Genomic DNA, 22891 nt, shown 5'->3' with positions numbered 1-22891 from the left:
TGAGATAGATGAAAAGATCAATGCCACTCTCACGTCTGTGACAGGACACCTTTACCTTGTGGAGTTTTCTTGTAAACAAACAAAAGTTTACGTTCAATGCTACTCACCACAGTGAACTGTTATGTCCTTGAGATTTTGAATGCCTTTCCCTCCACATAAAACCATTGCAGATTTTTTGAGTATTTAAATCTAGCATTGATCACATCCATGTTTACTTACTGGCAGTCTTGTCTGCTTTGCTGGTGCATTGCAGCACATCTTGTGTGTGTTAGCATGTCGCCCATGTGCGTACGTGTTTGTCCTTGTATATGAGATAAACAAAATGGGGACACATACATTGAAAAAAAGCTCCCCAGCAGCTCCGTCCAGTATGGAGCTGAAGCCAGGAAGGTAGCCTAGCTTAACATAAAGACTGGAATGGTAGTGGTATGTGGCCATGCAGATAGTTTTCGTTGCTATTTTGTCTTGCACCTCCACACATCATGTGACATAATACGACCTTCACTTTCAGATCAAAGATGGCCGCTGGCATCAGACCCACTTCATCTTCCAGACCCAGGACCCAAACTTACTCCCCATAGTGGATGTGTACAGCCTACCTACCACAGAACCTGGCGCACGCTATCACCTCGAGGTTGGACCTGTGTGCTTCTTATAGGGCCCTGTGGAGGGGCCGGCAATACTCCTCAAAGGAGTGACTGCATGGAGGAGGTGGCTGGGAGACTCATGTTTCTGTGGTTTCCAGATCAACAGACCCCCAAAACCCCCAATTTCTCTCCACAAAATATGCTTGGACTGCAGAAACAGGAGGGGGCACCAGAGAAGGAAGGCCCATTGAAAATACAGAAATAAGACTTCTAGCACTAATCAGCCTATGGAAAACAATAATAAGCTTCTTTTTCAGAGACTTGTTTATGTGACACAAGACCTGAAGGCTCTTTTTGGAAGGAAGTAATATGAACGTATCATCTCTCGGACCATGCTGTACCATATTTCCTTCACGGTCTGATAAACCTGAAACTTTTTCAAAAGAGATCTGTACAGAAAAATGAAAACAGCTACATCTGGAAATGCAATAATTCCTATTTTAATGTTTAAGTATTATTTATACATGTATATGTACTGTATATTGTAATATAAAGTGCAATAGTTATTGTTCCACAGCCTTTAGGCCTATACAGTATCAACATCATATCGCTCATTCAGGTATACAGTGTGCCTCAGACACACAGGCGTACTGTCACCAGGTAAGTCTTTCTGAGCCTGTAAACGGTCCAGTGCTGAGAGACCCCGCGTTTATACAGAGATCTTCACACAAACAACTGCTGTGTGGTACTTTTCGTGTTAAAGTGGATCGAAGCGCTCCACAGTGTGAACCGAGAACAGTGTGTCAAGATGCTACCTCGTACCGCACCTCTCATCTCACGGCAAGCAAAACGTCATAATCCGAGATGACACGGAGGTGACACCCGGTGCTGCAACAGTTGACACGCGTATGATTGACTCTTGTCAGCTCTCAGCAAAGCTGCGTCTTTACGTAAAAAAAAGGGAAGATTGTAAAATATACACGCAGGCCAAATTCATTAAATTATATTTTCCAAGGTATTTTAACGTTTTCAATACTATCTGAGTCTGACATTATAAGTTAAGGTTTTTTTTTTATCTCTCTAAATGTAAATGTCTCTAATTATGCAACCTTTATTATTTACAGTGGATTCTATTTAAATTTTATTTAAATTCTGACTAGCTTTCCAGTTCAAAACCAGGCGTCATGTTTTATCACTTTTTTTTTTTGTCATTGGGAGCTTTAAGGATTCCAGTCTGTATTAAACTGTCTAGACAATCATTCCTTTTTTTTTTTTAATTGTTCATGCATTTGTCACTCAAAGGTGCAGCAATGATGGTTGGTCCCCACCAATCTATAAACTCAGAGGATTTCTTACAATACACATCACTAAACTACACATGGTACATGAGCGTACATCGTTTGGTCTGTGCAGACATTTTATGCAGTGTGAATGAAGTCTAATGACTCAGCAGGTAATTTCAATAAATGTCTGAAACCTTTGTTGATAAGCAGCTTTCAAGTTTTTTTCCCCCATCAAAGAAAACTTCATAGCAAAGTGTGGAAAATAAAATGCATTTAAACTGCCTGCTTGTGGCAGTGAGTTCTGGCTTCCTTCTATTAATTTCACACCTGGAACTGTCAAATCCTGACAGCTACCACCATTGTAAACATGGAGAAAAATTGTGTCCTTGACGTAACGCCTTGTTTGTTTTTTTCCAAACAACTTCTCCCCCCTTCGAGGCAACAGGATGATTCTTTCACCTGCAGCCTTATTTGATACAATAACACAGACAGACTTGGGAGTTTAAAGGAACTATATTAGCAGGCTGCCATATCTTAACAAACATGATGTCTTATCTTGGGCACATGGCGTGGCGGCCCCCGTCAATGGGTAGGTTGACTCCAGTAATGAAGCTGGCTGCATCGGACGCCAGGAAAGCAATGCTGTGGGCCACTTCCTCCACCTCCCCTGGTCGACCGAGGGCATGGGTCTGCTTACACTTTACAAGAAACTGGTGGTGAAAAAGATTGACAGAATGAGCTTAAAAGATATGTTCGTCTTCATTCAATGGTAGACAGGAGCGTGAAAGACGGGGGACTCCTGTGCAGAACCTCGGAGGGAACAGATCTGTTTCAGTGGCAACATAGAGTACACTGACATGATGTGTTACCTGAGCATACTGCTCCTCATCCAGTCCTGCTCTCTTGTGCACATCTGTGATGATCACACCAGGGCTGAAGAGATGCAACAGGAGCAGGGATACAAAGTACGGCATGTCGTAAATATATTTCCTACAGAAACAACTGATAGCAATGCTTTTTAAATCAGAAATTCACAAAGACTGCGTCAACTAATTGTATATATCCCAAATATGAATGAGGTCAAGTACTGAACACAATAAAAATAATCAATTTCTCATTAAAACACTCACCAGACAGAGTTCACTCTGACTTGCTTACATGCAAGTTCTGAAAAAAAAAAAAAAAAAAAAAAAGAGTGTCGTTATTCATATTAACAGCTTTATCAATGCTAAACACACAGTATGAGGAGAAAATCAACTCACTCACCCAGTGCTATACAGCGAGTGAACTGATCAATGGCGGACTTGGACATGCAATAGGCCAACACACCCGGGAACTACAGAGAGAAAGCAGTCATAATTCCTACAGTCACTAAGAGTAACAGAGGCATGGAGGGTAAAAAAAAAAGTAGCCAGCTGCTTAATACCCACTGATCTCTGCCCATTGACGCTGGATACATTGACGATGGAGCCTTTGGTCTTGATCAGGTGGGGCACGCAGAGTTGAGTCATGTGGTATACAGATCTGGAATATGAAACATACATAATATTAAAATAAAACATCAACTCCTGTTTCGTTCAGGTGACATGGCTAAAAAAATGTATACATGCTTATTTATGGTGCATCTTCCATCCACACATCACTTCAGCCTCTGTCAGACTGAACCCTACTGTGCACTCAGCACTACTGTGCACTCGGTGCTGGCATGTCTCTATGATGTTATGATGTTGGGTGAAATCCTACCTGACATTGATGTTCATGACCTTGTCATACTGAGCCAGGTCTGTCGTCTCGATGCTGCCCATGGCCAGGATACCAGCACTGTTGACCAGGACATCCAGCCGGCCGAAGTGAGCGACAGTCTGCTCCACTGTCTTCTTCACCGTCTCCTCGTCAGTGAGGTCTCCCGGAACGAGCAAAGGCTAAACACACTCAGTGTTTCATTATGTCCTGACAGGTTGCAAAAACGTATTCACACAATACTGACCACAGACTGATCAAGCCACTTAGTTAAAGGCAGAAATGCCTGGGTGAAGTATGAATACATGTATTTAAATGTAATTGTATGTGTTCATATGCTGCACATGCCCATTTGACATAAAACACATTTCATTTTAGTTTTCGACTGTACAGTATTCCTAAATATGTCTACATTTAAAAACATGAAATGCTTTGTGCTCAACCCACAATGCACTGGGGCTCCTTATTCCGATTGCAAGCCTAACAATGCTAACTTAATTTTGACTTATATCCCCTGTCAACTTAAAGTGTTAGGCTCTGTAAACGCACTGGGTGCTGTCACACCAAATCCCATTCACAAAAATGCAGATTAAAGGTGTAGAATCTTAACATTAAGGTTCAACATGGTTCAAAAACAGCTGCATTCAGCGACACTTAACCACAGCGCCAACATGTCTGGACTCCGTTATGTAAGTCGTGTAGTGCTGACAGTGAGAGGTACCTCTGCAGCTCCACAGTCGGTACACTCTTTGGCTATTTTGTTGAGGTTTTCCACGTCGCGGCCGTTAAGCGCCAGCAGAGCTCCGAGTTTGGCGAACAGGATGCTCGTGCCGGCCCCGATGCCCGAGCTGGCACCCGTGATCAACGTCACCTTCCCCTTCAGAGAAGACACCTATACACACACACACACATACACACACCACGGCTATCGGGTGTCAACACAGGACCTTCGCACCAATAGGTAAACTATCATTTAATTTTGATTACATACTGGACAAGTAATAAAGCTGTAAAAAAAAAACACAACGAAGTCACGTTGAACCACGTGCAGGAACGTAAACTTACTTTAAATGCATCGTCTGAGGCCATCACTGCTGTGCGCTTTTTTGCACGTAGTTTATGAACTAGCTCGAGCCAGCGTGCTTCGTCCACTTATGATGACGCAGTTTGACGCATCAGGTGCTGAGTTGTAGTTCGCATGCAACGCTGCTATTTATCTGGACCAGCTACACGTTCACCATCCTTGTCCTTTGACGTGGCGACATTACAGAATACGTATATTTTTGCGTGCAGAAAACGTTTTAAAATCATGCTAAAAACAGAATATATAATTATAAAAGTTTTATTCAGTAGAAAACATAGGCAATTTATTTACATAGCCTGTCAAGAAAGAAGACCAGAGTCTGAATAAGAGTGCTGGACAAAGTCAGGTGTTTTTTGTTTGTTTTTGGGTGGGGATTTTGTTGATAAAACTTAGCATTTTACAGATTCACACTTGGTGCTCCATTCATTGTTGATGTCTGGGGACCTTCCTTCTAATTTATAGCTTCTTACAAGTTATCCACTTGAACTCTTGCAAGGTACTATACACTGTGCCAACTGTCTTATTTGAAATGTCACAGTCCAAGTATGTATCAAAGGTATATCTGCATATTCAGAGAAAGTCGTCTATCCAGCAAAAGGGTTGGCATGAATGGTCACATCCTTTATCCGGGTTTCAGTCAGTGGTCTGAACGTCTTCTCATTGACAGGCAGTTTCTCCAGTTCATCCAGCGTTTCCAAGCCATCAATAATCCTGCGTTGCGAAGAGAGTAAGATGTCAGCTGCAATTCTAAATTACATTTTGATCAATCAGTAACTGTCAAGCACACAGTGGCATAAAGGCTCCGTACTTTCCAAACACCGTGTACTTCATGTCCAGATGGGGCTGTTTGGCATATGTGAAGAAAAACTGGGAGCCATTTGTGTTGGGGCCATTGTTTGCCATCGAGACAACTCCTCTTACATTATGCTGAAATAAAAGAGAGCAAAAGTGACAACGTTAAAGTATGAGCCCTGACAATATACTTGGTGAATCTTCTTCCTGATACAGGAAAACAAGCTAGAGTTAGTAGGTACTCACTTTTAGGTGTTCGCTGAACTCATCCTCAAATTTGCGGCCCCATATACTTGTTCCTCCTTTCCCCGTGCCTGAATGGTTTAATCATAACACAGCGAACAGGAAGTGAGGATGTGGAGTCTGACATTTCAGGACTGAAATGCAGCAGATTCAACAACAGTTCTGTACCTGTGGGATCACCAGTCTGAACCATGAAACCTTTAATATTTCGGTGGAAGATGGAGCTGTTGTAGAACCCACTGGCACACAAAGCCAGAAAGTTCTGTAATTAGCAAAAAGATATTATTCCATAAACATTACAGCAGCTTAATTATCACAACGGCTGTCTGCAATACGTTTTCAATTAAAAACAACCCAAACATGACATAACATAAGCTAAGGATGTTAAAACAGACTGTAGAATTTATAATAATATAATAACACAACTTCAATGAATTGGCGTATCTCTAGCAAGTCTCAAGTGCTGCAACAGAGCTGGTGCGTGAAGTCAGCCAAATGAATGTTACTGAGGTTCACTCACCTCACATGTTTTCGGTGTGCGCTCACAAAACAATTCAATTTTAATGTCTCCTAGATCTGTGTGAAGGGTAACAGCCTGTAAAGTGTATCAAAGAGAGAACATTGTTCACATGAATGTCCATTCAATCGCTACCTAGCTTAGCCTGTTACCCAGACTGCCAAAATAAGATAGTTTTCATTACAAAAGAGAAGTTTCAACGTTTGCTCCGAACAATCGTATCCTTATTAAAGCACCTTATTAGTTAATAGCTTATTAAACTGTTTTGTTATTTTAATGCTGACAGCTTCCTGATAGAAATGTTTTACCATAAAATTTACCATTTCAAACGTCGCGTCTATGAACAAGTGTGTCGTAGAAACAGGTCCGTCTGGGTACACTGGGCCAGCGCCGAATGGTTCCGCAATGAGTTTATAGTCATTTTAAAAAGGGCACATTCTGTAGATGTAAAATTGATGTGGGACCGCAGCATGGAGCTGTAAAAGCTCAGTGAAACAACAAGAACTACCCAGTCTGTGCTGAGAATTTATTCTTGATGCTGTGAGGACATGGCCGGATTAAGCTGCTATGGTGCCACTGGACAAACATTCTGGGCCCTCATCAGTCCCCCAGTTTCCCCATTCTCTGTGCAATACTCTGGTTTTTTTTTTTTTTTTTTTTTTTTTTTTTGCTTCCATTCCATTTTGTTTCTATTGCTGGCGGGACTAGGTACACTTTGATATGCACATCCAAGAAGAATCCATAAAGTCCAAGTTGTGTTGAAGAAATAACAAGTATTTATTAAATACTTCCAACAAAAATAATTAGGGCAACTTAAAGAATGCAAAAGAGTGTTTTTGCTTCGTCAGTTTCGAGAAAAAAATAAAAAAGGATTAAATAGATAAATCAGGATTCAAAACCACCATGGTTCAAAGAATATGTATGCCCTTTCCTAGTTCCTCACCAAACATTTTTTTCTCTCCGCCCATTTCCTGCTTCCTGTCTAACCTGACACACCTGAACATAGCCCCTCCTTTCCCCATCCAATTCTCAACACAAACGTCAGGTGGGGTACTAGATAGCTAGACAAATGAATACAAATGTAAAACTAAACAATCCAAAATAGTTAGAGTAGAACAACAGAATAAAGAGAATATGCCAAGGGCATAATGACTGCGAAATAATGGCTCCAACAATGGTCTCTGTATTGGTAGAGTTGTTATGTGATAATTCAATTAACTACATTCATTTAGGAATATGCTACATACAAGCACAAAACTGAGAAAATTAATGTCTTACAAACTAGATCCTGATACAGGTGCTGTCTTCAAGACAGGCCCTCAACATCAGGTAGTAAAGCAGGATGCACCTGAAGGCCCTGATCATGTCAGTTTAAGTCAAGGTGGCCTTGTGGTTAGACTGTCCCATAACCAGATGGTCCCTGGTTTTGCTTAATCAAACAACAAATGCCCTGCACAGGTGTTCTCCTCTTGCGTCTTAATAACTAAGAATAATTATGACTCTCACAATAACTAATATCTTGTATAGCAGGTCTACCTGAGCAGTTAACACGTTCTCTATCCAACACCAAAGTACGACACTGAAACACCCAACAGAAACCAAGACAAATGTGGTTGACCAGGTTCATTTTATTTTATCTCTAGAGGATGGTGTGCAGAAGAGGATGGGAGACATGTTCAAACAGAATATTCACTGTTAAATCATTCATGTAAATACTGATGCATTGATGATTTCCTTATTAATGAAAAACTTTTGGCAACCAAACACTCCATTAAGACCAATTTGTACATGACCGGTGGATTTGAGTTGGGAAATGTTGAACAAAAAAAAAAAAAAAAAAAAGATTTTGTACCAAAACATGACAATTTTTACAAGGAGTAAGAACAAAGATGAACATCAAGGGGTGAGAAAGTCTCATCATGCCAACATACACACATGGACAACAGTCACACACACACTCCGTCTGCGCTAATCACGATGAAGACATAATTCAGAAACAACACAGCTCAGTTTGTATACATGGTCACTGATGAAAAACACAGAATCAAGGTTAAACCAAGTGGTTTCTTGAAAAACACAAACACGTTTTGCTTCAAATCAGCAGTCAATATTAAATACACCAAACTAGAAAAGAATGTATAGAAATGCATATAAAACTTTAATTTTATAAAACAAACGCTTAAATTAATAAAAATACCGGGTGTAATAAAAATAGGCAATCAACTCAAAAAAGAAATGAGTACTAGCTGGCTTCCTGAGAAATTTAGTTATACTGTAATATACTAACAGCTGTCAAAATGAAAAATATCAGTGATACAAAAGGAGGGAAAAGGAGAACAAAAAGACTCAAAATAACTGAGACGAGCTAATCTAGTTACTGATATCACTTTACTAGCAACCTATACAATGTATGTTTTAATATACTGACCATTTCACTTGCAGTGCGCCACATGTGACATAAGCTTTCTCATGTTAATCTTTATTAGAGTAGTTGATTGTCTTAATCGAGTAGAGGTGTATTGCTGCTCCAGGCGGGAGTTAAACGTGAGGACCAAAATTCTTTTCTCTATGAGTTTTTCTATAAAACGAACAAAAACCCCCCAAACCCTTACATGAAACAATCCAATACAATTGTAATCTCATGGCTGGCAGTCATAGGGTTAACCTTCCCACACCAGAAAACATACAAAACCTGTGTTGTATACAGTCAGCTGTATACCATTATTAGCATTGACCTAAATGTAACTTGTGGGAGAGGTGTTGTAGTGCAAAAGCATTCTCTAGGACCAAAAAAATCACCTCTAATCTACTCAGCTTGAAACTCTCACCATCACCTTAGTAAAATAAATGTGACAAAAAGAATGCCCATGCACATCAGAAAACTACAGCACTACTAACCTTTACATAGTTCAAATAAAGGCGATATTGCACAATATAGCATAGTTAAACATGTTACTGAAATAAGTGTACATAGATTAAACTATTCCTATGCTTTTCAACCCAGTTACTGTACTGCATATTGCTACTGTCCAGGTTTTCTTTGCTGTTAGGTTTATTACAACATAAACTGATATTTTTCTTCTTTTTTTTTCCCATTGGGGCAAAGAACCCCTGTTGTGTGTTGTGCTGTGTCAGAGCTGTGCATTGATCTTGAATTCCATATTTTTAGCATCGTGCTGCTTACTGTGGCAAAACACAAGTGCAGGAAAGTCACTCTCAGGCAAAAAGTATTTAACAACCACTGTTATTTAGTAACATTTCTCGACAAATGAACACACTTTGAAACCAAAGAAATAAACAACAATTAGCTCACTGGACCTGAAAAGTATGACGGCCCATTTACGACAGGACATAAAAAACAGAAAAATGACAGACAAACTTCCCAGGTTCAACTATCTGGTAATTTGGTAAATTAGACCTTACTTTGTAACTTTGAATGAGCATTTTTAAAAAGAATTTTTTTTTTTTTGTCTTTTTTCCCCTGGCAGGGAAGGGTTTCCATAAGAGGTGAGTGTATCTGGCGCAAATAAAACTCCCACACAAACAAAAAAATCCATCAAATAATAATAACAATAATGATAATGATAATAATAATAATAATTTAAAATTTAGATTCCCAAAATGAGATTGTGTCAGTCAGTATGTAAAATCTAAATCAAACTGCTACATTTCTAGATCACTTTTACAAATAAGACTTGAACTCTGACTAGTACTCTGTATTAAGTTGTCAGCAGCACACAGCAGCACTGGTTAAGAGCGTTAAAGCTGCACCAGGGCAGACTTTTACGAGAAAATAAAAATAACACAGCCAATGCTGTGAGGCTACAACACAAAAAAATGTCTCATTAATCACATTTGAGACAGCATACGTCTGTTTTGTTTGCCCAAACTGATTACTGGTGTCAAGAAAAGCCCACATGAAGTGATCACATGAAACATTAGAGCCAAATGTAAAACAAACAGCAAACTGTCCTTTTGCTCCCATTTGCATTTTGGGGCTGGGCAGCCGAGTGCAGCTTTAAAGACATTTAAATGCATCTAAACATGGTCAAGAGGACGATTTGTTTTGAACTCCACAGATGCCACAACAGAAAAATAACAGAAACAGTACAGAGCACAGAGGGAGTGAATTAAAGTTAAGGCAACTGACCTGAAAGCCAGACTTTTTTCCAAAATGTCTCCTGATCTTTCTTGCCAATGACAAATAAATTCCAATTTTTCTGTTCACTAACTGGAATGTTGCTTGTTTTTTTTTCTTTCTTTCTTTTTTTTTTTTTTTTTAAAGCTTTAAGCTTTTTGACGTTAGCTAAAACTTAAGATTTCATTACGATTGAGTTTCATTAATGACCATTTTGGACCGTATTGCAATTTTTTTTAACATAAGAAACTCAGATTAATTTCCGTATTCACCTCATCTTAATGAATCTCACAAAGCAATTTAAATATTTTTCAAGGTGGCTGTAATTGCACACTATCCTATCAAGGTAGAAACATCATACTAATTAATTAATTAATAAACAATGTTTGAACAAACTGAAATTAACACAAGGCCAGGTGTTAGAATACATATTTGAAGACATATTCAGGTCTTTTACTTGTCATTTGCAGACAATAACACTGAAGTATCAGGACATACAAGTCGACCAAATGCTTCATAGACACCACAGACAGGGGAATCAACCAATCTAGTGTTTCAGTGAAGTGTTAGCACGTTTGAGACATATTATCAATGTTTGGGGGCTCCATCTCAGTGCCAATACTGTGTTGTCCTGCATAAACTTTTAATTCTTTAGACGCACACTCATCTCATTCAAAACATTTTCAGCATTTTCCCCAGATTTGTTCAGTTTGTTTTGTGCAATTCCTTGCAAACAAACAATGTGGATGCAGCATGCCCATGAAATAGAATTCCCACTGGTATACTGGCAGTAAGGGTTGGGTATCTGCGTGCTGACAGGATGCTTCACCAATATAATTGCATGGGGGTGACGCTTGTAATACATGTCCACTGGGTAGCATTCAGTAATATAACCGCTTTTCCTCAAGCGCTACTACCGGAGGTCAAACACACTACACACCTTTCCCTGTCACAAACTTTCTTGACATGACTCATCATTAGTTATCCCTGATTCCTGATTTCACGTCATACTGTCCTTTCATGATTTTCCAATCCGTTTCAAACCAAGCTCACATGAAGGTCATTCAAGGCCATGGTCATCCCTCTCCAGCAGAAAAACAATGACCATCAGAGCTGCGACTAATGTCAGGTCAGCGCTGGACAACACGTGAGTTAAAAGAGACGTAACAGCCACTATAAGATAAGTTAGTTATAGGAGACACAAAAATGGAGGTCTTAGAGATCATCTTACTATCTCATTTGTAAAAATAACAATACTGGACAGTTTATTTTCATAATGTATTCCATCTTGATTCGACCTGATGTTATAGTGGGAACAGTGGAAAGCAAAGTTGGCCCACACTTCTTCCACTTCTCCATCATAACCAAGAAGCATATAATGTAAACGCGTGCTACTGACCACAATGTGACTGCTACATAATTACTAAAAAGCATCTCTACTGGCCTGAGAGGCTGTTTGTAAAGGACAGAAAATCAACACAATTAAGAATTAAAAGACCACCCTGAAGCTAACAGTACTTGAGCTCTGCCAAGCTGGCACTAGTTCTCGATACCCAACCTTACTGGCAGTACACTGCAGCAGGACTACTGCCTGCTTCAACATGCCCTCTGGGACAGTATAGGCATTCACTCCTGTGTCAGGGCCCTGTTGGTCAGTATCCGTTTTTGCACTCACAGCCACAGACCTGTTCAAGCCTGTTCTTTGTCGACTTTCCATAACTGTTCCTTGACCTCTGTGGGCAGGGTGTTGAAAAGGTCCTCCTCTACCACGAGACCAGTTCTCTTCAGCTGTCGGCACTCGCCCAGCTCCACAGGCAGACACTCCAGACGGTTTCCTCTCAGCTCTAGCTGTGTCAGCCCAGTCAGCTCTCCAAACCGTGACGGCAGGGACTGCAGGCAATTGTTCCCCAAGTTCAAAGTGCGAAGCTTCTTGCACTGGAACAGCTCATTGGGCAGGCTCTCGATCTTTATTTCAAGGTGGGGGAGGATGTTGTGACAGGAGAAATATGGAGAAAAATTAGAATTTGTAAAATTTGTAACATATTTTCAGCAGCAGACAAACTGTTGCAAACAAACCAAAAGGGTAAAAAACTTGCCATGTGCACAAATTAAAACAGTGATTATTCAACTACTCACCCTGTTGGCAGTCACTGCCAGGTACTGAAGATTCTGGAGGAAGCCAATGTCTGTAGGGATGTATGTTAAGTTGTTATGGCTCAAGTCCAGGAAACGCAGCTTGCGGCAATAAAACAACTGGCTGGGGATCTTCTCAATCTTGTTTCTGTTCAGGTACAGTTTCTCCAGATTGGTCAGCGTGCCAATCTGGATGGGAATATAGGCGATCTGGTTGTACCAGAGCTTAAGGCAGACCAGCCGATGAAGGTGCTGGAAGCTGATGATCTCCTCGATGGTCTTCAGGTTGTTGTCCTTCAGATCAATCTCCTGCAAGTTGTGCAAGCTGAAGATTGAGTGCGGTATGCGCTCGAGATCACAGCGAATGAGCTCTAGTTCCGTCAGGTTCACCATCTTCTTCAGGCTATTGAGCACCATCAGCTTGGTGCCTTCATTATTGATGGAAAGCTTCTGGAGGTGCATGCCCACATCAGTCACCACCTGAGGTAGCTTGGTGAGATTGCTCTTCAGACGAAGAACTTTGAGCCTCTTGAGCTCCCGGAGCCCATCAATGACAATGTAACGGTTGTTCTCCGCACTGAGATTCCCTGTTAGATGAAGTTCACTAAGATTCTTCAAACTGTAGATCCATAAGGGAATCTCTTTAATGTCAGTGAACTTAATGTGTAAAGACTTCAAGTTCTCACGCAAAAAAGCTAGTGCAGGAGCTTCGATTTTGGCTGGTGTATGGTAGAGCCACATCTCTCGCAGGTTGACCAGCTGGGCGATGATTGGGGGGATGGTGACATCGGGGATAAGCTCCAGTTTAAGAACCTCCAGCTCCATCAGGTCAAATACTGTGTCCGGAATGCCGCTCAGCATGAAAAGGTGCAACTCCAACTTCTCCTGAGAGTTCTTGGTAATCCTCTGCCTGAGCTTGTCCAGTGTCCACTCATTGTTGAGGTTGAGCTGCCTCAGCTTATTTTCGCTCACTTCCGACAGGAACACAGCAAAACGTTTAGAGTACAGAGGGTCATACTGATCTATCATGTGCATCATGAAAGCAAAGTCATTCTTCACATCGGGTATGTCACTGTAGCTGCTCTCTTCCCGTATGGACTCAAAAGAGTACTTCTTTAGAGAGCGCCGAAGCATCCAGCAAAGTGTGTACATGCAGATCAAACCATACACCACCACTAAGCTAATGTAGAAACAGGCTAAGATTTTAAAAAGTGTGGCCAGCGGGTGAGCACAGCGGTACACACTGTATCCCGTCAGACTCTCTATATTTACCGAACAGTCAACGCTGAATTTAATATCGTGCACGTAATACCCTGTATAGCAGATTATCAAAATAAACTTTATGACTTTGATGATGGTCTGACGGATGTACAGTCTGTACACAATGTCTCCTTCTTCAACATGTATACGGAACTTCTTCACTTTTTCAAACAAGGCTTTAGCCTGTTCGCCCTCTTTCTTGTCCAAAACCCCTGTTTCTGTTCTATCTACTATGCCCTGCTCGAAGCGTGTCTTTGTCCTTTGGAGCATAGGAACGCTTGCTTCAACATCCTCACTGATAACAGACTCCTTGTGGTCCATTGAGCCGTTCATTTTCATTGGCTTTGGGTCACTCTCTTCAACCACCGTTTCTGACAGTGCCCTAGTTGTCCATGGGGAGTCAAAACATTTCAGCAAGATGGATACAAAGTGCTCTAGTTTGGAACTAGTCCGTGGGAACTTAAACCAAAAGTTGCTGCAAGCTAAAAAAATAAGGGTGTGAAGTAACACTAGGTAAGGAAAATACTTTGCAAACCAGTGCAATCTGTTCTCATAGCACACAGCATCCACATAGTTGTACTGGTGGCGGTCCAGATCATACTGGATCCCTTTGGGCTCCAAGAACAATGATGCCGAGAGTGTAGAATTGAAGTTCTTCTTGCAGGTCTGATTGACCACCCATTTGCAGGGCAGGCAGATCATCTTGTCCTGGGTGACCTGCAGTGTCCCCCCGAACACAGAAATCATAAGCATAACAATGGAGATGTAGTCTGTGAACACATCCCACCATGGTTTCAGGATGCGGTATGCTGGCTGTGTGTCCACAAAGTACCGCAGCTCAGTGATGGGGATCATGGTTTATCTGTGGAACAAAGCAGATGAAGACATAATCATAAGTGAGTCCAGAGAGATACTGAATTCTATAGCCTTGACAAACATTAAAATGTGTCAGATATGGCTTTCTACAAAATCAGAAGGAAAAAGCTCCCTTTTCATAATGCGAAGCCTTTCTCTGAACCACAACACAATACCAGGACGGCAAATCAATACTCGAATGCAACTAACAAGGTCATACATCAGGACTTTGCAGACGGTTAATTTGAAGGCTGCCAGGAGTAATGAAATAGAGATTCATGCTTGTTGTGACAAAGAACTGCCTGATTGACTTCACTGAGTGGGCTACCATGTTATTGATTTAACTATTGTTTAACAGACACAATTAATCTTGCTTTCAAAGGGGGTGTCATACTGGACATAGCATTTCAGGTGTTCTGGACAAATGGCAAACCAGCCATCAATAAAATATTAAGATAATTTGTCTGCATTTTAATTTAGTCCATACAACCCATTTAGGTGAAGAATTAAAGGGCAATTGAAAGAAAAAAAATATAAACATGCCTTGAACGTGTGTTCAGGCTATAAACATAATAAATGAGTAAATTAACAGAACAATCATTTCAGATTGGCTCAAGAAAAACCTATACGCCTTCTTTTCATTGGGAGGACACCTTAATTAGCAGGGGTGCACTGATCCTGCTTTCCCTCTTCTGATGAAGATTATGAATGCTAAAGTAAGTACTACAGTACTGTGATAATATTTATGTAATTAGGAACAGTTGAATAAAGTTTGTAAAATTACATTGTTACACAATAACAACAGAGATAAAATACCAGTAACACAGATCTGTCACTAGCAGCAAATACCCTGTGTGTCAGTGACGGTGCTGATACTGATCCAGGGTACAGATGCAGAACTATTAACTAGGGGAGGTGATACAATGATACTTACTGTCATCAAAGATTTTGCCATACTGTTTATACCATGGCATCTATCTCTTAACATTGCTGGGTGTACTGTTGCTAATCAATGAGCACAACTGCATCATGGCAGGATTGGACAATTAAATAATTTATGCATCAGTGTGATGAAGTACTTTGCAAAGTATTACATTCGCTGGATTAAGCCACACCACACATTCCTGTATGGTGATTTTATCCATTAACAATCTTTATGTTCCAGAAACTGTATTACATAACGATACTGTGAAATAAAATTACACATACCATACCATAGGACCCTAACCCTAACCCACTTAAGTTATTACGCCAAGTTGTTGGTTTGCAGTATAACCAAACTAAAAAAACACACATTAACAACATAATTTGTGTGCAAGGATAGATAACCATGCTGTTAACACACTTGAAAAATGGGTCTACTTACGAATCCAAACTGTAAAGCACAAAAACTCCATACATAAACAGTTAAAAGCGATCCACAAGTACTCCTTAGCCGCTGCTGTGCATCAGAGCCAGATAAAGCCATCCAAATCAACCTCTAGCCTTGTGTGAGTGTGACACACCCTGCATGTAAGCTTGAGAAGTCACTCTTCTAAAGATGATGTTCCGTTTTGGCTTGTTTAATCCAAACAACACGACCGCCAGAGGAGCCACCTTGCTCGGCTGCTCTCTATTCTTAGCCATTTCCGTTAATAATACCCAGAGTATTGTCTGTGGGGGCCTTGAGAAGCACCTCCCTTGACCTTCAGGAGGAGATCCTGTTTACCTTATGGAAGTTGCTGTCTCCAACCAGTGTCTCCCTGGAATACTCTACCATCACCTTTTGCACCCCCACCTCCCCAAAAAACACACACTGACACACACACGACAGGCGTCTGGACTTGGCATTCATCAGAACTTGTACTTTGTTAGGAAACTGTAAAGGCCAGGAGTCACAACGCCTAGTCTGATCCTTGGCCAAATAAGCATATTTAGGCTGGCCCCAGTTCAGAGAAACTTTTGCACACATAACAGCTATTCCAGTGTGGTAGCCTGGGTTGGATTAGACGATGTAGCAGCAACAAGTACACACAGTAAATAAAACACTCACCAGTTTGGAGGTGTTATCTGTGCGCCAGTGCCTGATGATGTCCCTGGTGGACAAGCCACTCTCTGTGTATCCAAAACTCCTCATGGACCATTGCCTCTCTCATCGCCATGGGATTGAATTGAAAACCTGACAAAGACATTAAACGATGGAAATGTGGTTACAGCGTTTAGTGTATTCAGGAGTGACATACTAAAGCGTCAAGAAAGTTGCCTGCATGCGTATTAACAAGTTACGATCAGTTTACAATAAACAATGTTGGTCGTTTGACGGGTTATGGCTCTTTTTAAGGAGTGTGTACTATACTGTACCAATTACGACTTGTCTTGTCAGATACATTCGTTGACTACACGGATGCACCGACTCCATCAGTGCCCGCTCGTAACGTGTTAGCGTTAGCATGGGATGTCTTTGTCATCTGGCTAGGTAGCTGAGCAGGCGCTGAACAGAAAGTTAAAGCTAGGTGTTTCTTTTTGTGTATATCATTAAATAATGTGACACTCTAGATTTGAGGAAGTACGCTGTCATCCGACACCAAGGTACTTATCAGCACCGACCGCAAACACAATTTTTGCTGTTAAAACGCGTTAGCAAACTAAGCTATGCAGCTGTTAGCTACTGAGCTAACCTTGCTAACTACATATTGAGCACCGGCTCTGTCAACCGAAGTTTACATCTTATCAAACACTAAAATAAAAATTGCAGTGATACATTGCTAGCATGTATTAAACTAACATGATGTTCAACTTACTACGTTTGGCGTGCTACAGTCAAATCCAACTCTACTTTAATATCAATAGTTAGCTAATAGATTGCGATCATTGTTGCTAGCAGCCCAGTTTGCTAGCTGTTGTTTTTTTCCAGCACCTCCCGAACAGTTCTCCTCAACACCGCCACGACGACAGGTGGCACTGTGGTGCTTTTGTCAAACGCAGAGCAAGAGCACTCTTCCTCTCCCTCTCTGGAAAAGAGATGTTCTTGTTTTGGCTGTGAGTAGGAGATTTTATGGTTTGATTCATTCTACAACAGCGTCAGATTGTGTATTTTAATATCGGCAATGTTGCCATTGAACTCCTGGCGGATGTTGTCCGAATCCCGGGCTTTACTGCACCCAAACCGGCTGATGACGAACCGACAGTGTGTTTATAAAGCTGTTACATATTCAGCACAGTGTATGTCCACCAGCGTCCCCAAGAAGGACACATGGCAGAGCCACACGAACTTCAAAGCACTGGGAAAAGAAAGAAAGCTTTTTTACTACACTGATCCAGTCAGTTCATTCAGGAATTACTGTACAGGTCAGAGTAAACTGAGCTGCTGGAACTGCAATCAGCCTCTTCATACAACACCTGTATTCTTCTGCAAGTCATGCAAGGCGCTCCAGCCCCCTGAAGAAGGGACATCCTTCTTTAAGATTCTGGATTGGTAAGTGTCTTATCTCATTTATCATAATCCGCTGACTTACTCTTGACCATTTTATGGATGAAGTCAGCCTGTGAGCCAAGCATTTCATGTGACTGTGTGTTGCCTCTTTTCAGTGACTACACATTCACACTGGACACACAAAAGCTGCAGAAAAGCTACTTGCGGCTCCAGCGGTCTCTACATCCAGACAACTTCAGCCAGAAATCTGTGGTAGGGAGGGGGGTGTCAGGGGGCTCTGAATAGAGAGCAGTTGACGAACATGGTTTATGACTCAGCTGAGGCTGTCCTATCTCTTAATATAAGTGTGACACAGGAAATTGGGTTTGACCTCGTGTCCCTATTACTCCAGATGACTGTGCATTTGTGCTTTGTTGGTGTGATTCATTGTGATTTGGCCGAGGGAATAACTCTGGGCAAAGTTGAAGGATGGGTTTGTTAAAAGGCATCGACAAATTTAGGCAAATTTAGGCAGCTTTGCGTATCAAGCTACCAGGCAAACAAGGTCAAGGCAAGCAAGTTCAATGAATCAAAAGTTGAACAACCGAGAAGCTGATAGAGCATTGCTTCACAAAAGAAAGGAGAAAAGACAAGTGGAAAGCCTGCAAAAAATGGAAATCTAGTGGATCTGAATGAGGGGAGTGTAAGTAGCTTCATATTTAAGCATTTTGTAATATGATCAAGGATATTTTGACTTGACTTTGACTTTGATCTAATGAGATTTTTTACTTAAATTCCACCAACGTGTCCACATCCAAAATGAGCAAGACCCTGAAACATGTTTACATGCACATTCCTGGCAGATCCCCCCCCATTTTACTGCTTCTGCTGCCTACTTACTCCCAGCTGATAAAAAGGATTAGGAAAAAACATCAGAAAAACCTGTTAAAGTGTGGACAGATGAAGCCACAGCAGCGATGCAGGACTTCTTTCAGTGCTCACACCGGTACATGTTCTGAGACGCTGCCTCCCAGGGGAACTGCGTCTATCTTGAAGAATACACATCAACAGCGACAACACACTTAAGCAAATATGTTGATGATGTGGTGATCACAAAGACAATCAAATCATTACCCAACCAGAAAGCCTTTCAGTCAGCTGACAAGGAAGCATACAGCACTGCTACAGCAGCGAGACAGAAACCTGGCATCAAGGAGTAAATATGAGTAGGTTGGTCTCATTTATAGGGCGTCAAACAGAGAGGCTTTGTCACACCCCACAGCTTTAAAATAACTCCAATATGAACCCATCTGCAGCAATTTTAGATGCTCAGAGCAAGGTGACATAGTGTAAAGATCAAGGTGTTCGTGTCATGTGAGAAACAGTCTTTTCTTATATCTAACCAAGTAGTTTTGGTGCACAAATCTAATCAAACTGCAACCATTTCACAACATTAACCAGCGTTACAAAGGCTTTCTGGCAGGAAGGCTTTGTGTGTGACTGGGATGGGAACTTGTTGGATTGCTGCAGATGGCTTTACATTGGAGTCAGTTGAAAGCACGGTGCGTCTCATAGAGTCTAAAGGGCACCGTGTGCATCTGTATGAGATGCCATGGGACAGTATTTGATGCTCTGGTGATGAGAATAGGTTGGCAAAGCTGCTGGCCTGATGACATCCCTGGCCTGTACGAATGCCAGTCACCTAGTTGATTTATTACTCATTTGAAAGTATCACTGTTGCAGGACAGCGTTCCCACCTGCTTCAGTACAGCCGCCGTCACCCATGTCAATGGTGGAATTTCAAGACTTACTATTTGTTCAACTATTTACATAAATTTGTTTTTGACTAGAATAAAGATTCTCCAACTTGCATTTCATTCTACAACCCTGTGTTGTAGAATGAATTAATGAACCTCGTACCTTATACCTTGTACTCACAATGGCTGAGTTCCATTGATTAAACCAGCGGGTGATTCCACTTAGCCAGCATACACAACACTATTACACCATTAATTATAGTGTGTTTATTTATACTGTGCTTTTCCTGCTATGAGATGTCAAGATGTCTACTGTGAAAAGGAAAAAGGTCTATTACAAAATACCATACATTATAACTTAAAAATCTACAAGGAAGAAAGAGAAACAAGGCTAAATTACCTTCATTTCAGTCACAAAGAATCAAGCATGATTAAAGTTTAATAAGGTATGTGACACAAATGGAAGGGTGAGTGTGTAAAAGTCATTACAAAATAGCGTGGTGGTTTTAACAGCCGAATTCACTTGTCGAGTTTTTTAGGGAGAAATAATGGCTTCCATGTCTCAAATAAGTGGTGCAGTTAAAGCTGAAATCCAAATTTTGTCTTAGAAGCACATTTGGGCAGAGGAGGAAAAGTGAGTGGTGGGAAGTCATTATTGTTTAGTGCCGATTATTTTCTTCATCAATTCATTGATCATTTCCTTTATAAAATGGTCAGAAAATATATATAAGCACACATTTTCGTGAACAGAAATAATATGTTAGTGACTCCAGCTGACAGAGCTGTAATTTTAGAGGGGCACCCCATTGATTTTACACACAAAGGTCAGTGAAAGTCAGAAGTATTGTGAAAACACTTGGATAATATTATCCTCTTTGGCTCTGGAGGAGCTTTGTCAGAGAAAATAACCACAATTATGACATAGTGATGTCATCAGGGCTATTTCATGTCAGGCTGTGAGCCTACGGGTCTGTAACAGAAAGCCTGCGTTACAAACTGGGGGAGTGGAGTTTAAAGACGGTAGGGAAAATGCAGGATGCAGCGTGTTGGGAGCTTCACCCATACTGCGGAAACTAAAGGGAAAAGACGGGAAAGACAGATCATTTTGGTTTGTCCCTTTGTCTTTGGCTGGAGCTCTCACTCACCACCGTTCAGGGAATAAATGTGGTCGCCTGTTTCTCCTAGTTTTTGATTTGTCGCTTCTCATAGGCAGACAAGTGCACTTTTCTACCACCAAACTTGTGTGTGGAAAAATCGGTTTGATGTCGTTGGTAAATCACATTGGTCCAAAGTACAGTTCGGCTGATGAAACAGGTAGGCCTGTATTTTACATAAAAACCTCCACGAGCGCAGCTTTAAAAACGTCACAGCAAGAAATAAGACTCACCCCAGTGCGTCTGAGCAGTTTAGAGTGGAAAGTGTTTATGGGTTATTTTACAAAGCGGCGAACAGTTGACAAAATTTTCACATTATCCAGTTTCCCCCTCGTGGATCATTAAAAAAAATTGCATGGCAGTTTGGAAGAATAAGCATTATGAGTACGAGGAGGCGCGGAGGTGTGTTGCTCCGCACGTAATTTATTCTGTACACTCAGGTGGAAAAGCACAATGCAGAATGTTGTCATGATATGATATGAAAGCTAAACTCATATTCAGCAGACTGTGAGAGAGGAGGGGTAGCCTTAATGGTTTCTTCACACACAACCTGTCCAATATTGTACCGACTGTGTTTTATTTATCAGCACCTCTGGCCATTTTTTCTTAATTAGACATCTTCCAGCCTCAGGGTTCTTATCATATATAGAAAACTCATTACTTATACAAGGATACAAGGCAGCCACCTACTGCACTGGTTGTTATTACAGAGACAGCTCCACACGATGGGCCCATGGGCCAGAGCTTGAGACTATTGATTTTCACAAGAGCTGACAGACCTGATAGCTGCAAAATATACTCGGATCTGCCAACCAATTCCAACATATTTTCCTCCCCAGCTTGTTTCCGCACATCTGTTGTGTCAAACTTACACCTGCATCTCTTGAAGGGTTCCAAACTGCTCGACTACAAAAGAGTAGCTGGATGTCACACACCTAATTGTCAGCATCACCAAGGATTTGGTGTTTAGAAAACTGACAGTGGTATAGATTGGGATGGCACAGTGTAAAATAGCTCAGGTGTTATTCCCTTTTGTGACAGTTTGATGTGTATCTCTGAATATTTGCTGCTCCAAATGCACAGTATGTTAGTTAAGAATCACAATAACACAGATTTTCTTTGGCTCTTTTAACAAATGCATATGGACTGAGCTTTCCATCACTGGAAGCAAACTTAACAGAACCCTCTTTTGCAGAAAGAACAGAAGTATTCAGAAATCCAGTCGGCTCTGGTGAACAAAGCATACAAGACTCTGCTTAAGCCTTTGAGTCGTGGTCTTTATATGGTGAGTTTGAAATCCCTGACTTAACTTCTAATGAATAGTTTACTTTCATAACTGCAAGCTCAGCCTGTGTGATCGCCTTTACTGGACAAACATCTTCACCAGCTGACAGTCAAAAGTAGTGACATGCATTTAAAGGAGCAGCTGACTTTAATGATCTTCCATTCTATGCTTCAGCTGGAGCTGGAGGGGATGCGGATAGAAGAGGGCACGGACTCCGCGGCTGATTCCGAGTTTCTAATGGAGCTGATGGAGATCAATGAAGCCCTTGATGAAGCACAGACTCCAGAAGCAGCCAATAAGATCGGCCAAGACACAAAAGGTTAACAAATGTTCAATTTATTGAGTGAAAGTGTGGTTGAGTGATTAGAGCTGATTGGTGCTCTTAAATTAGCACGAGAGGCCAAGTGCATGTACCTGGTTAATTGGTGTTGATGTCAGATGTGTGGCTAATTCAGTACTTTAATCTCCGCAGGCCTGAAAGAATTATTAAAATGAAGCCATGGAAGAAAGAAAATCCCATTCTTTGTTTGAAGGGTTAAAGCTGTAAAGGTTGATTTGGTGTTTCAGAAGCGTTCTACCAACCAGATTTTGTCGATTTGGTCATTTTTCCGTGATATTTGTGCCTTTACCATATATAAGAAAGCTACGTAGTTACATGTTTTAATTGTGTTT

At 41.1% G+C, this 22891-nt stretch overlaps 5 protein-coding genes across 7 annotated transcripts in view; 2 read left to right on the top strand and 3 right to left on the bottom strand.

The window, feature by feature from the left end:
* The window catches only part of col27a1b (collagen, type XXVII, alpha 1b), a 62601-nt gene extending 60484 nt beyond the window's left edge, over positions 1 to 2117 (top strand). The window contains exon 61 of the mRNA XM_076731389.1: positions 512 to 2117. Within this exon, the coding sequence (XP_076587504.1) occupies positions 512 to 658 (147 nt within the window). The 3' untranslated portion in view covers positions 659 to 2117. The remainder of the gene's footprint in view (positions 1 to 511) is intronic.
* Positions 2118 to 2368: 251 nt separating this feature from the next.
* LOC143321197 (3-oxoacyl-[acyl-carrier-protein] reductase FabG) lies at positions 2369 to 4754 on the bottom strand. The gene is made up of 8 exons (XM_076731390.1): positions 4676 to 4754; positions 4332 to 4502; positions 3614 to 3792; positions 3301 to 3394; positions 3137 to 3206; positions 3001 to 3037; positions 2740 to 2803; positions 2369 to 2580 (listed from the first exon to the last, which is right to left on the bottom strand). The coding sequence occupies exons 1-8, from the start codon at positions 4697 to 4699 to the stop codon at positions 2422 to 2424; spliced, it is 798 nt and encodes a 265-aa protein (XP_076587505.1). The 5' UTR covers positions 4700 to 4754; the 3' UTR covers positions 2369 to 2421.
* A 183-nt stretch (positions 4755 to 4937) lies between these two features.
* Positions 4938 to 6608, bottom strand: ppil3 (peptidylprolyl isomerase (cyclophilin)-like 3). The gene is made up of 6 exons (XM_076731208.1): positions 6567 to 6608; positions 6250 to 6324; positions 5898 to 5991; positions 5733 to 5800; positions 5503 to 5621; positions 4938 to 5405 (listed from the first exon to the last, which is right to left on the bottom strand). Exons 1-6 carry the CDS (start codon positions 6567 to 6569, stop codon positions 5279 to 5281), a joined length of 486 nt encoding a protein of 161 aa, XP_076587323.1. The 5' UTR covers positions 6570 to 6608; the 3' UTR covers positions 4938 to 5278.
* Positions 6609 to 7856: 1248 nt separating this feature from the next.
* lrrc8ab (leucine rich repeat containing 8 VRAC subunit Ab) lies at positions 7857 to 17528 on the bottom strand. 2 transcript variants are annotated; one of them, XR_013077180.1, is made up of 5 exons: positions 17413 to 17528; positions 16665 to 16790; positions 12521 to 14639; positions 9954 to 12349; positions 7857 to 9906 (listed from the first exon to the last, which is right to left on the bottom strand). XR_013077180.1 is itself a non-coding variant. In XM_076730654.1 (4 exons), the coding sequence occupies exons 3-4, from the start codon at positions 14630 to 14632 to the stop codon at positions 12074 to 12076; spliced, it is 2388 nt and encodes a 795-aa protein (XP_076586769.1). In that variant the 5' UTR covers positions 14633 to 14639; positions 16665 to 16790; positions 17413 to 17528; the 3' UTR covers positions 7857 to 12073. The 2 variants fall into 2 exon arrangements, 1 of the variants encoding a protein (XP_076586769.1); XM_076730654.1 differs by having other exon boundaries at positions 7857 to 12349.
* The window catches only part of hscb (HscB mitochondrial iron-sulfur cluster cochaperone), a 22981-nt gene continuing 17577 nt past the window's right edge, over positions 17488 to 22891 (top strand). For both annotated transcript variants that reach the window (XM_076730656.1, XM_076730657.1), the window contains exons 1-4: positions 17488 to 18086; positions 18200 to 18296; positions 22130 to 22219; positions 22394 to 22538. In XM_076730656.1, coding sequence (XP_076586771.1) covers positions 17719 to 18086; positions 18200 to 18296; positions 22130 to 22219; positions 22394 to 22538 — 700 coding nt within the window. In that variant the 5' untranslated portion in view covers positions 17488 to 17718. The remainder of the gene's footprint in view (positions 18087 to 18199; positions 18297 to 22129; positions 22220 to 22393; positions 22539 to 22891) is intronic.

The sequence above is a fragment of the Chaetodon auriga genome, chromosome 5, assembly GCF_051107435.1.
Source record: "Chaetodon auriga isolate fChaAug3 chromosome 5, fChaAug3.hap1, whole genome shotgun sequence".
Classification (NCBI taxonomy): domain Eukaryota; kingdom Metazoa; phylum Chordata; class Actinopteri; order Chaetodontiformes; family Chaetodontidae; genus Chaetodon; species Chaetodon auriga.
Note: the sequence above shows the minus strand (reverse complement) of the source record. Positions and strands in the feature narration are given on the sequence as shown.

Excerpts from the sequence above, each read along its gene's own strand:
- ppil3 (XM_076731208.1), bottom strand. Across the intron at positions 5,992-6,249 it reads GCACACCGAAAACATGTGAG|AACTTTCTGGCTTTGTGTGC; the intron begins GTGAGTGAACCT and ends TGCTAATTACAG. Across the intron at positions 5,406-5,502 it reads AAGTACACGGTGTTTGGAAA|GATTATTGATGGCTTGGAAA; the intron begins GTACGGAGCCTT and ends TTCGCAACGCAG.
- LOC143321197 (XM_076731390.1), bottom strand. The coding sequence starts at position 4,699 with ATGGCCTCAGACGATGCATTTAAA. Across the intron at positions 3,207-3,300 it reads GCGTCAATGGGCAGAGATCA|TTCCCGGGTGTGTTGGCCTA; the intron begins GTGGGTATTAAG and ends TTCTCTCTGTAG. Across the intron at positions 2,581-2,739 it reads ATGAGGAGCAGTATGCTCAG|TTTCTTGTAAAGTGTAAGCA; the intron begins GTAACACATCAT and ends TTTCACCACCAG.
- lrrc8ab (XM_076730654.1), bottom strand. The coding sequence starts at position 14,632 with ATGATCCCCATCACTGAGCTGCGGTACTTTGTGGACACACAGCCAGCA. Across the intron at positions 12,350-12,520 it reads TGGCAGTGACTGCCAACAGG|ATCGAGAGCCTGCCCAATGA; the intron begins GTGAGTAGTTGA and ends CTTGAAATAAAG.